Raw genomic sequence first — 12,851 nt, 5'->3', positions numbered from 1 at the left:
TGTAGGATTGTACGATATTTGTTTGCCCAAAATACACACTGCTGGGAGATCTGCCGGCATTGCTTCCTAGGATTATCATTTGTATCAAAATTATATCCATTGAAATATCGCTATAAGCATAGCTTAAAATCTGGGGATATCCGGCCATCTTCCTATGCGTAATTGCCGGATCTGAGGGGGTATTATAGGGTCGGCCCTGATTCGCCGCTTTTGAATATTTCGATCAAAGCCTGGGCATTAGCGCCATGGATTTGACTAATTTCCACAGGAAGAGAGTCCCTAGTCTCCCAGTTTCTTTTTTAAAGGGGAGGAACAAAGAGAATCTAACTCTCGCTCGGCATCGGCTAATTTTTAAATGAGCATAGGGAGTAAAAGGTATATTAAAGTTGGCCCATACGAAAATGAAATAGACAAGATATAAAATGAAGATGGCTTTGTTTGCTAGTCAACATTGATAGCACCGTCTTCTTTGATCTCAGGATTGAGTTTGCCCAGGGAGCAAGCGGAGGTAATATGATAACATATCACTTTCCTCTCAACAGTATTGAGAAAGACGCATCAGAGTTCAGGTATCTGGTCAAGTTTTCTTGAAAAAAACTAAGATTGTTCAGGTAATCCAATTGTGTTGGAGTTTCTTTTTTTCATACCACAATGGAATTATCTAAGATTCATCTCACTTCACTTTAAATTATACTGCTAGAATTGTACTTTTCGTTGCCATTGTTATATCTTAGAGGCTTTCCTACAGTCACCTTTGTTCATCAGAGCTCTTAGGATATCTAGTCTACATAAATTTAGTGGGTTAATAATCAAATACCTTCATCTGGGCACTTTCTTGCCCAGGTAAAGTCGATTTATACCAGACTGATGTTCCTGTATACAAAAGCGGACTTGACATCAAAAACCAACTATCCCTTGCCATCACCCCAACACCACATTCACTAAGCTTATAACCCGGTTGTGCGTCTACCTAGATGCATTAATAACTTTCTATCTACGCGCGTTAATGAAGCATATATTCGATTGTCCGACTTATATTTGATAACTTCTTTACATCTACTCGCACAACTTACAACTTTCCGACGACTCAAGCCATTCAATCTACCTTCATCGGCTGCTGGTATTTACTCTGTCATACATGAGACGAAGTCCCTTGAAGTGCAGACAATATCAAGACCAATTCATGCACAAATACACCCACTGAAGTCAAAATGCATGTTTCCGATCCAGGAGATCCCGCACCTGCATTTGAGAGCGAGCCCGCTTACTTGGGCCTGACTCCAATCCATCCGGCTCCGGCTCCAGCTCCAGCTCAGTTTGACCTTGAGTACTTTGATTCTCCATCCGTGGAGCCTAGTCATGTTGCTTACAGCCCCTGCGGACCGCCGCCAATTTACCCTGTTTTGCTTAGCCCTACTCCGCTGGGTCATCCCTCATGTGGCCCGCCAATGATGGGTGCTTTGCTTCCTTACTCTCAATTCTTTGCCCCGCCTCCTTTGAACTTTGCTTATACCAACCCGAATCCTTTCATGGAAGCCTCCTTCCCCAGCGAACCTGTTGAGATTCCAGAGGAAAATTCCGGCGATGGCCTTGTTGCTTATCGTAAATTCATGAACTGGATTCACACGGTGTACTATTCCTCAAAGTCACCCGACGCATTTGTGCAAGCCTGGCAACGAGCTCTCAAAGAAATGAAGCAGGCCTCTGGGCCCCCACATCTCCCCACAGTCTTTATTCTCAATCAGTTCCTTGCTGCGGTCAGTGTGAACCCTAACACTGTTCCATGGGTTGAGTCACTCCAGTTTGACAAAGGTTCTCTCCCGGCATCCATCCTAGATGAAGCCTACGCCGATTTTCTGGAGTTTGAGGCATGTCGACTAGGAGGCCAACTGCTAGTCCCCGGCAACATAGATACTGCCGACTCTGACGTGGATCAAATTTACGGTTTCCCCAAGCAGTACTGTCCCTACCACCAGCGTCTCACGAAGCACCCTGTTGACGAGTGTTTTCGAAACCCACGCAACACGAAGCGTAAAAGGAAGTGGAGGCGTAGGATGGTGCAAATGGCAGCAGCTCTTGAGGCCGAGAAAGGGCGCCGGCTGTGATTGATATGTTCAGCTTACCAAAGCCCCGAGGGCTCCTGGACGAATTGACTGTCAGAAAGGTGACTGGGCTTTGAAGAATCAGGCGAGATTCCATTTCTTGCGTTCTTATCATGAGAGGCTAAAGCCCAATGCTCCATTCAGTAGGGTTTTTTCTTCATTGTTCGCGTTCACTATTAACATTTTCTTACCTAGATGTTCTCTCCTTACGTTACACATGTTTTTGAAAATCATCAGTGTTCACGCCCCATGGATGCCTAATAGATCAGGCTAGGAATGGCTAACTAGTTACATGCAGCTAGGCTTTTTTCCCTTTGCACATTTCCCTTTATCTTTTCTGCCTCGTACTTTGCACTTGATTTATGAGAATTTTCCTCCAGTTCTTGCATTGCCATCATCTCTTTGGTGTAATATGGGACATCCCATTCGCCATGCTTGCTTCAATATCACTATTCTTATGTGCATATTTATGCGCTTTTTCATCTATTCTGCTCTCACCGTAGCTTAGACATCAACATTCTACGATCTAGATATTCTCTGCGCATGCTAATAGTAGTATGACTATCACATGGAATTTTATATTCTGTTTCTTGCTTTATATTGTGATTCAAATTGATATCAAATAATATAATGATCGAAAGACGACCTCCTGAATTCATACAGCCAAAACCTATGCTTTGTACACCTAGTCCAGACACTTCAAGCCGCCATCCAGCCGAGGCTCCTATGACGAGAGTGACATGAAAGAAATACTGTCCACTTCACCATTACAAGACAACTCATTCAATCGAAAGTTTTCCGCTCTCTTGAAAACAGATGCGAAAAGCAAGCGAAAGGACCAGGGCAAGAAGCTGAGTCACGAACACAGAGCACATGAATCCGAACAACGATGACCACAACCATGACCACAAGGGGGATAATGAAGATGAAAAGAACGAGGACAAGAAAGGGTAGGATTTTCATTTATGAAATCCTGCCATACCACCCATTCATGGAGGATTGTCCTCTCCGTTTGAAGAAAATCATGAAAACTAGAACAAAAAGACCGGACAAGTATGGGAACAAGGACGGCAACAAGGGAAGGGGAAAGAGGCGAGAAATGATTGCTTTTTTCCCCAGGAGATCTAGCAGGCGAATTGAAGTTAGCTAAATGGCTAGGTGAAGCCTGACAAGCTAGGCACCAAGGCAGGTGATGTGTCAACATTGAAACAATATTCATAGAAGTAATAGAACTAATAGAACTAAAATATAGAGAGTGCAGCTATTTTGGTTTTCTGCAGCCATGTGGAGTTGGGGCCAAGACGTCGTCACCACCGGTTGATCTGAGGATATTCTTGAAAAGATACAACTAATTTACCACTTGATAAATTCAAAAGGATGACAATCAGGGAAATCAGAAGACTCCGGTCACTTAGGTTAACCAAGCAATAAGATAGGGGCACGTAAATGAGAGTGATGGATGGGAATTGACAGGGTGCTCAACTATGGCTTTCTCGTGCCTAAAAGCGCGAAAAACTCTCTTCTAGTGATTTGTAGCTTCTCTTTGGTGATACAATCCCTTTTCTGAAGTAGTGTAAATATATAAATATCAAAACATGATGAGTGAAAATACAAGAAACCTGATGTAGATAATATCCATTGATTTGCTAGAAATGATTTGTGAGTGACAAGACCATGTCGCCCAACGATGGAAGAGTTACACTGCATTTTACCAACGGCCAACAAAACCCGATGTGATTTTGTGCCTTGATGGCCCACACGCAGTGGGAACGAGGCAAGGGTTTGGACTCATACCTTTTAAACCCAGCGATGCCGGATGAACTTGATACCACAACCTGAACATGGGAACTAGGAAAAATGGGAGACACAGGAAGCTCAAAGAAGAGAGAGATCATAGTTGGTTGAAAAGCACGATTGTCAACAGATTACTACGGGCCTATTTATTCTCGTATACATAAATGAAGGGGATTCAATTACTCAGAAACTATTATCTCACTTTGGATAATCTAATTTTGGATCTGACGTTTGCCCGCTCAGTGAGACTTTCTCTGTTCAGCCTTAAATTGAGGCTGAACAAACCGGGCCTCATTTATCTATTAGAGTTCATTCTATTCTGGGGGTTGTGGAGAAACCTCAACTAACCAATGCATTTTATGCAGCCCTAAATTGTAGACGTTTATCTTCCTCAGGTCATTGCTCGAGCAATATCAGGGGCTTAGCTTATATGTGAGACAGCCACTGAGTGCACCCTCAACTCTCAAAACCTCGCCAATAATATGAGGGGCAGGTTTGAAATCAAGCCCGAGTGCATCCTTGACTTAAAGTGAGACTCCAGTCAGGTTGCTGATTCCGATACTTATGCAAGGCGGATCTATAATAAAGGGGATTTCCAGTTGAAGTTTCCCGATTGGCCTTAGTGTCAGGCGGCTGTCCTTGCACTGAATCTAAAACTTGCAGAGACTCGACCAATCACCATCTTCGACGTTTTCAGAATTCTAGGGATCACTGCTAGGACTGACCCTTCATCCGGATTTTGAGTATATAAATACCCCAGAATCATCGCACCTTGGAACTCTCCATATAATAACAGAACATATCATAACATCTTATCATCTTACCAACAATCTAACGCTATACCTCTCCCACCAATCAAAATGAAGTCCTTCTCCATGGTTCTCTTCGTCGCCGTTGCCATTGCCCAGAGAGCTGTAATTGGACTCCCCACCGAGAACCAGAAAATCAATCCCGGCAAGGAAGTCATCATTCAAGTGCAGCGTTCCGTAAGTTCCAGACATCGTGCTTCATAACTCTTCCAACTTCGTCACCGAAACATGTTTTACTAATGTATCATTCAGAACTCTCTGAGTCCATCCAAGGAGATGGGTGTAGCAATCGGCCTCTCGTCATGTGCATCCTCGCCCTGCAGAGACGCAGACGAGGTCCTCGGAACAATTCTATACAACGGACCCTTCAACCCCGTGTACCACGAGTCCAACCTGGCCCCGTATGAGAACTTCACGGTCACTGTGCCGGCCTCAGCTACCCTTGGAAAAAGCCAGATTAATGTCGCTCATGCGGCTTTGATTGGTGTAAGTAGATCTTTGACATCTACTTGAGTTCAAGTAAGCTAATTTTTGAATTGCAGGCCGGTCCCTCCGCATTCTTGGAGTCTCTCAACCAGACCGTCTTCGTTGTCTAGACTCGTACCGGATATAGATCCTGAAGTTGGCTTTGTGCTAGCTTCGTACATTTTCTTCTTTCATTCTTGTTATATATCGCTTTTTGTTGTGAATTTTTATCGGGAATTTGTGAATATGTCTCGAGATGAATTTGCTGGTGGATATTTGAATATTGTGCTCAGCCTAGCAGATAAAATTTGATTACATATAGATACTTTGAACAATACATTTATGTTAATTATATAGAGCGCTCTTTAGCATAGTAAAATGGGATATTATTAGCAACAGACGTCTTCGAAAATAGCGCTGCCAAGGGGTTTCTAGGGTTTCTTTGTTTTGGACCAACCATTTTTGCGTTAGTCTCTCTTATTGAACACTTCGCTCAGATATGATCTCCATTCAAGAGCTCACCTATAATTGGCTCATTTCTTCCAAGTCTTATTGACATCTCCATCTGGTCATCTATAGCCTTCGCCCGTTCATCTACTCTTTGTCCCGACCCCGAGATGAATAAGACTACAATCTCAATAAGCATCATGAGCAACTGCTACCCATTTCTCCCGGGAAAAAGAGATATTTCTCTTCTCTTCGATTCCACGACCAATTCTCATATAGTCACTCGTTAATTCTGTCATCATGGACAAAGTCTTCTCCCGCGACTACGACCCCGTCCCAAAAGGGGACGCAGATGGTGACAGCGATGCCACCATCACAAACAGACCACCGCGTCGGGGCTTCCATCAATTTCTAAAACGAAACCTCGCTGCAATCACCATCACCAGCCTACTCATGATCCTCCTACTCCTAGTGATCGCCGTAATCACAGCCATCACCGTGGAACCCTTCCGCAAGGTGCTTGTCGTGAAAGGTCCAACCTCTGACTCCCTCGCATACCCCGAGTCACTCGAAGGCCAGCGACAGTGTCTGCCACCAGCCCCACGAGTAAGATACTCGTGCGGTAACTCAACGAAGGAAGCCGAAGCCCTCGGCTGCGCCTACGATCCTCTTGCTGGCTGCTGGCTGCACAAAGAATGTCCGCATGACTTCACGCATGAGTTTGCGCATTTCAATAATGGCAAGCCTTTTGTCTATTTCTATGATGAGGCTGCCACACAGCAGATGAAGGACTACACTGAACTCGGCAATAACCCGGACTTCTATTGGACTGCTGTCCGTGAGCATTTGGTTCATTGTCTGTATCTCCTTCGACGGGGCCACGATGTCCACATGCGTGGTGCTCGGCTGGATAATATGCTTGGGGATCTGGAGCATGTTGATCATTGTACCAATATGCTGGCTAATTGGCTGCGCAGACCGGATCCCGCGTTGGAAGAGATAGGTACGCAGGGACAGACTCATTGCTTTATGTCCTGTGCTTGATTCTTGGGTATATAGTCGTTGTTCTTGAGATTGAAGAAGAGGGATATAGGAGACAGTAACTCCGTTCCGTGTCTTAGATAGATGCTGTGGAATCTTCCTTAGGTTGGTTTGTTCAAAATCCAGAATGGTAGTATCCGATGTTTCCACTACTCTGTTATACTATCTTAATTAACTAGGCACTGCATAAGCTGTATATTTGTCAAAAAAATGAACATCGTCATAGTCTATTCTAATTTCTTCCAGTCCAAATGTAGAAATCCCAGATCCCAGAAATCCCAAATGTAGAAATCTCCGACTTCCGAGCTACTATATCCGCAACCCCGAAGACATAGGCTCCCACAATATCTCTTTCAAACAACTATTTAACTCATTCATATCCCCCGGGAATTACTTACTACATACTCAAAATGCCTCCCAAACGTGTCGCGATAGTCACCAGCAGCACGCGCAGCCCGCGCCTCAACCCCACGATAACGCAGTACGTCTATGACGTCCTCACCTCGGACCCGAAGATCCCAACAAACCACAACGAAACAGTCGACACAGACCCACGCCACATAACCTTCGAAATCCTCGATCTAGCAAAGCAATCTCTGCCTCTCTACGACGAATCCGTCATCCCCGCCAGCCTCCCAGCAGCAGACCCCACCCCGCACTACAGCAAAGCGCATACGCGGGCCTGGTCCGCCGTAGTGCGCCAGTACGATGCCTTTATCTTTGTTACACCGCAGTATAACTGGAGTGTCCCGGCGAGTCTGAAGAACGCGCTTGATTATCTCTTCTTCGAGTGGAAGGGGAAGCCCGCGGGGATTGTTTCGTATGGTGGACGGGGTGGAGGAAAGGCGGCAGATCATCTGCGTGGTATTTTGACGGGTTTGCGGATGAGGGTTGTTGGGACGGCGCCTGGATTGCCGGTCAAGTTTACTGGGTTGCCTGTTGGGGCATTGTCAGAGGAGGAAGAGAAGGTGCAGCTGGATGAGAGGGATCTTGTTGGGTGGAGGGAGGCTGGGGTTGAGGGGATGATGCGAAATTTGGGGATGGAATTGGTTTGTGAATTGGATAAGGAGTGATCTTAGTTCTTCGTTTTTATAGAGAATAATGTGAAGATGCGGAATTGAAAGATTGTATGTGCATTAACAGTGACTTTTGATGTGCCCTAGTATCTTGTATGTATGATGTGTGGAGATTATGTACTGATTTTTAAAACATAAAACATGAATCATCTCAGTCAGTGTTGAGAATATCCTCGCGCGTGATTCCACTGCGCTCACACATGGCACGGAAGATGCCATCTGCCTTATCCCACAGCACAACTGGTGCATCCATCTCAGCAATCTGACCCTTATCCATAACGCAGATGCGATCGTAGTGGATGATCGTGCGCAAGCGATGCGCAATACACAGCAAAGTTTTCCCATCGAAGCCCTGAGCCATAGTGTGTTGGATCTTTTGATCGGTCTCGAAGTCAACGGAAGAGGTAGCTTCGTCGCAGACGATGATACGTGCGTCGCGGACCAGCGCCCGCGCGAGAGCCATCAGTTGCCGCTGGCCTAGGGAGAAGTTCAGACCTTCGTCGTCGACAGGCGATTCGAGGGTGAGTGTTTTGATTGGGCGCGCTTTCACGTCATTGTCCGTGACTGGGGTTGTGGCTCCGCTGGCTGGCCCGCTTGGCAGTTCCTCGCCTTCGAGCTCTTTCTCTTGGCCGACGAGGTACGCCTTGCGCAGCGCAGACCATAGTTCGAGGTCGTTGTGCTCGTTGAAAGGATCAAGATTCGAGCGGATCGTGCCCTTGAATAAGGCTGGGTCTTGGGGAATGATGGCAAGGCGGGATCGAAGGTCGTGGAGGCCGACGGTTGAAATGTCGATGTCATCAATTTTGATGCTACCGCCTGATAGTTCGGTTAGACGGAATAGTGCGGACATGATACTCGATTTGCCGGCACCGGTGCGGCCGACAATACCAATGCGCTCGCCTCCTCGGACGTCCATGGTGAGGCCCTGTAAAACGAGTGGAAGGCCGGCCCGGTAGCGCATCTCCACGCTGCTGAACTCGATATGGCCCTTCTCAGGCCAGCTAGCTGACACCTCGGCCAGGTGCAAAGGCGCTTCCTCTTCCAACTCAGTACCGTAGTAATGAACACGTTCTGTGGCGTTCATGTTGTTCTCAACCTCGGCCAGCTGACGAACCGTGAACTGGAGCATCTGTGCGATCGCCAAGATATAAGACAACACCAACCCAGAGATACTGGGAGAGACATTGAACCGAGAAGTGACAACCAGAACACCGACCACGAAGACCATTACAGTCGCCACAGCATCGAGTCGAACACTGAGCCAACGCTGATTGGAAAAAGTGAGGAAATAGGCCCCGTTCATCACATCAATCGAGTCTCGGATGGTGCGGCGGAATTGGTTTTCTACGCCATATGCTCGAATGCATGCAATTCCCGTGATGGCCTCACCGAACCTAGCATACACCATTGAGCGCAAGGTGCTCTCATGGCGCTTCATCTCGCGAGCAGATGCCCTGTAATAGTTCGAAGCTAGAAGGAATAGTATAGACAGCGGGACAATTGCGATGACGAACTAAAGGGGGTTAGCACATCATGCATCACAAATACCCAAGAAATATTAAGAGAGGGGGTACTCACATAATAGAAGAATACTATGACCAAGACCATAATAGAGATAATCATAGTCATCGTCAAGGCATAGATACGCATCGCGTCCGAAAGTTCATTATCCATCACCTGGATGTCCTTTGAGAAGCGGTTGGTGATTCGTCCAAGTGGCGTAGTATCGAAGAAACTCATAGGCGCGCGGAGCACACGAGACATCGCACGCTGAAGCATAGTCTTGCTAGCATTCGTACCGCAGGTGGTCATATAAGTTGAGAAGGAGAACATCAAGAGAACAACACTGACACCCAGTCCAGCGTAAACTCCAATATATTGGCCGGTCGACAGCCCCGGATACTTGTCAGAAGTCCAGTAGGATAGCCACAGACTAGTCCAGATGTTGGCGACATTCGTAATGCCGAGCAAGATGAAAACCATGATGGCATTGAAATAACTGCCGGAGGCTCGGATATACGCCTTCCAGACACTCCAGCCGACGGATGAGGTGGCCTTTTCTTCTTGCTGCATCAGGGCCGCAGCAGGTTTTGCTGGGGCGGCCTTCTTGGGGCTTGGCTCATCTTCGTCTATTTCATCCACGACCTCGTCGACCGCCTCTGTCTCCTCTTCTTGCATATCCTCCTGTCGAGAACTAGACATCAACCGCTTGAAGACCTCGTTGTCGCGCATCAGGTTTTCGAAAGTATCAACGGCATTAATCCGTCCCGCATCCATGACAATGATTCGATCACATCGGCTGAGTACATGGAGTTGATGCGTCGCCAGGATTCGGCAACGATCTTTGAGCAAACCACAGATTGCCTTGTCCATGATGTGACGACCGACATGTGCATCGACAGCCGACAAAGGATCATCCATAAGCACCATTTCCGCATTGAAATAGATGGCTCGGGCGATATTCAAACGCTGTTTCTGTCCACCAGACACAGTGATGCCTCGTTCTCCGATCTCGGTCTGGTCTCCATTCGGTAGGATCTCGAGATCAGGGGTCAGAGCGCATGCGTCAACAACCTGCTCATACCAAGTCTCGTCGTACTCCTTCCCAAATAGAATATTGTTGCGCACGGTGGTGTTTTGGATCCAGGCGTACTGGGGACAGAATGCACGTGTGGTGCCCAGACGTACAGTGCCATCAGTCACACGCATATCACCTGCCAGGGCCGAGAGCAAGGAACTCTTGCCACAACCTACTGTTCCAATCACGGCCAACAGTTCATGTCGGCCAACTTCAAAGGTCATATCGTGGAGCTTAAACGGCTCTATGGGAGTTTCATCGGCGTGACCTTCTTTAAGTGTTGATTGTTCAGTTGGCTCAGGGCCCGCAGCTCCCTTCTTCTCGGCTTTTTCTGCATCCTTTTCGTCTGTGGGAAGGCGTTCCCAGGTAAATGACGCATTTTCCATCTCGATTGCATTCTCCATATTCTGATCCCGCTCGATATCTTCCTTTTGTTCTTCGGCGAGCAAGAACTCCTGGATTCGATTAAAAGCAGTCGAAGCATCGGTCACTTGACCGATAACCATTGGCAGCATGTTCAACGGCATCCGCAGGGAATTGAACAGCGCCAACGAAGAGAAAATCGGTGCGGGGTCCAAGTTATGATTTGATAGCGCATAGGTAACGAAAGCCAGCATCGACGCGAAAACAGGAATAGACATCGCCACGCAAAGAATGGCGTTTCGGATTGCAAGCAGAGTCTGGATAGACCGAATCTCTTGTCTGCGGATCTCTTTCAGGCGGCCGAGGAAACTGCTTTCCCAACCGAAGAACTTCACGAAGCGCACAGCTTGCAAGATTTCTTGGGTGAGAGATACACGCTGGTCTGTGACCTTGTTGATACTCCGTCGTCGATTGATCAATGATCGTACAGCGAAAGTCAAAAATGGCATTCCGATTATCAGCAGTGCATACCCAGACAAACAACTGTAGCCAATGTTGACCAATAGAAGGACGAGTGTCACTATGATGGAGATGGGTGCTGTCCAAATCATATGGAACATGCCACAAGCCAGGTTAATCCGGTCCACGTCAATACTCATGAGAGCAGTAATGCGACCGTTGTTCCATCCGCGGCCATCCCCTGCAACACCACCAGGTGCTGGCAGCGCAGTATCAGGCTTCTGTTGCTTTTCTTTCTCTTCGGGCTTCAAGAGAGACTCCTTGGTTGCCTCCAGGGCTTTGACTTCTTCTGGGGTAGCTTGTCCTCCTGCCTTAGCACGACCAGATAATTTCATAGCCTTGTTGAAGATGTGAGAAATAAGCACTGCGCGAATCTGCCCACCAACGACTTGACCCCGATACAGGAACTGATTCGTGCATAAGCTCTGCAGTGCCTGCATAAGGGTGATACCAACGACGAACCCCATACCCTTACCAATGTGAGGCGCCGGGTGACCAGCCTTTTGTGCGACATAAGCCTCCGTCGCGAAAGCAATCAGGTACCGAGTCAAATACGGCGCAAAGACCAGCAACAGCGAACTGAAAAGCTGGCAAATGCCGCCGAGCAGAAATTCAAATCTGAACGTGTCGTACAACGCCCAAAGAAGCGGGCGGTTGATGCCACTCTCCGTGCGCTTTTCCAATGCAGCGTCTAATCGACCGGACAATACGTCAACAGCCCGGTCGGGATTGACAGTCCAGATATCCTGCAATTCGAGTGGACGTAGATATCCCACTTTCATCAACGGGGACATCCACTGGAAGGAAATAATACTAAAAAACGAAGCGCCATGTTCATGCGATACAGATCGCTCTGTTGGCACGGGAGGTATCTTTTGCAATCGGAGCGGATTGAGTCTGCGGTACCATTTTTGCTTTTGCGTAGGCTGCACGTCCAGATCGGAGGCCTTGGATTCGTCAGACGCCGATCTCGAGGTATTACTCTGGAGCTTATCATCCGCCACCACTACTTCATGTAGCGGTTCGGGCGCCGGCATGCTTGACTTTAATCGGTTATCCAGTCCAGTTCACCTAGGAAATGTTCTAGAAATTGGAAGGAAAAAAAAAGTCGGAGTAAGATGATCGATGTGGGGACGGCCACGAGATGCTGAATGCGGAAGTCGGAGATAAATGTCGGGGATTAGAGATTAAAGGAATTAAGGGATTCGAGGATTAGAGGGAAACTGAAGAGATCCCGGAGGATCCAGGGGGGTTTTAATGGCTTATAGATATGGCAATGAAAACGGAGTATTAAGAAAAAGTCAGACGGAAGTCCGAGCATTTCTTTTATATGATATCCACCAAATCGTGGCTAAGCTTCCTCAGATCAGGCTTGTTGGGCCTGTCATGATACATATGAGTCAAAACTCGGAGATAAACCAAGTGAAACAAGCATGCATTCGCTTAGAACTTCACTATCTAACATTGGACTTGTCCTGTAGTCTGCCATCGGCAGTCGGCATCGCGGAATTTGGTGATTCCGTTCGCCGATATTTGGATTAGTAATGTCTCGTTAGCGGGTGGAAGTGGGCCTCGGGAGAGCCCCGGAGGGGGCTCATTTATTTTTGTTGACTAGCAGACTCACTAGCTGACTGTGTTCAAATTTCAAAATTGTTAT

At 47.2% G+C, this 12,851-nt stretch overlaps 5 protein-coding genes across 5 annotated transcripts; 4 read left to right on the top strand and 1 right to left on the bottom strand.

The window, feature by feature from the left end:
- Positions 1 to 1,211: 1,211 nt before the first annotated feature.
- On the top strand, positions 1,212 to 2,105 carry PEX2_106160 (uncharacterized protein; the record flags this gene model as incomplete). Its single annotated transcript, XM_016747884.1, has 1 exon — positions 1,212 to 2,105. One exon carries the CDS (start codon positions 1,212 to 1,214, stop codon positions 2,103 to 2,105), a length of 894 nt encoding a protein of 297 aa, XP_016593003.1.
- Positions 2,106 to 4,756: 2,651 nt separating this feature from the next.
- On the top strand, positions 4,757 to 5,301 carry PEX2_106150 (uncharacterized protein; the record flags this gene model as incomplete). The annotated part of the gene is made up of 3 exons (XM_016747883.1): positions 4,757 to 4,882; positions 4,958 to 5,191; positions 5,248 to 5,301. The coding sequence occupies 3 exons, from the start codon at positions 4,757 to 4,759 to the stop codon at positions 5,299 to 5,301; spliced, it is 414 nt and encodes a 137-aa protein (XP_016593002.1).
- Positions 5,302 to 5,917: 616 nt separating this feature from the next.
- On the top strand, positions 5,918 to 6,720 carry PEX2_106140 (uncharacterized protein; the record flags this gene model as incomplete). Its single annotated transcript, XM_016747882.1, has 2 exons — positions 5,918 to 6,620; positions 6,677 to 6,720. The coding sequence occupies 2 exons, from the start codon at positions 5,918 to 5,920 to the stop codon at positions 6,718 to 6,720; spliced, it is 747 nt and encodes a 248-aa protein (XP_016593001.1).
- A 348-nt stretch (positions 6,721 to 7,068) lies between these two features.
- PEX2_106130 (flavin-dependent quinone reductase) lies at positions 7,069 to 7,731 on the top strand (the record flags this gene model as incomplete). The annotated part of the gene is made up of 1 exon (XM_016747881.1): positions 7,069 to 7,731. One exon carries the CDS (start codon positions 7,069 to 7,071, stop codon positions 7,729 to 7,731), a length of 663 nt encoding a protein of 220 aa, XP_016593000.1.
- Positions 7,732 to 7,885: 154 nt separating this feature from the next.
- On the bottom strand, positions 7,886 to 12,231 carry PEX2_106120 (ATP-binding cassette transporter YOR1; the record flags this gene model as incomplete). Its single annotated transcript, XM_016747880.1, has 2 exons — positions 7,886 to 9,247; positions 9,313 to 12,231. The coding sequence occupies 2 exons, from the start codon at positions 12,229 to 12,231 to the stop codon at positions 7,886 to 7,888; spliced, it is 4,281 nt and encodes a 1,426-aa protein (XP_016592999.1).
- Positions 12,232 to 12,851: the final 620 nt, after the last annotated feature.

The sequence above is a fragment of the Penicillium expansum genome (genome assembly GCF_000769745.1).
Source record: "Penicillium expansum strain MD-8 chromosome Unknown contig368, whole genome shotgun sequence".
In the NCBI taxonomy this organism is placed as follows: domain Eukaryota; kingdom Fungi; phylum Ascomycota; class Eurotiomycetes; order Eurotiales; family Aspergillaceae; genus Penicillium; species Penicillium expansum.
The sequence above is the reverse complement of the archived record's forward strand: the minus strand, read 5'-3'. Positions and strand labels throughout refer to the sequence as shown.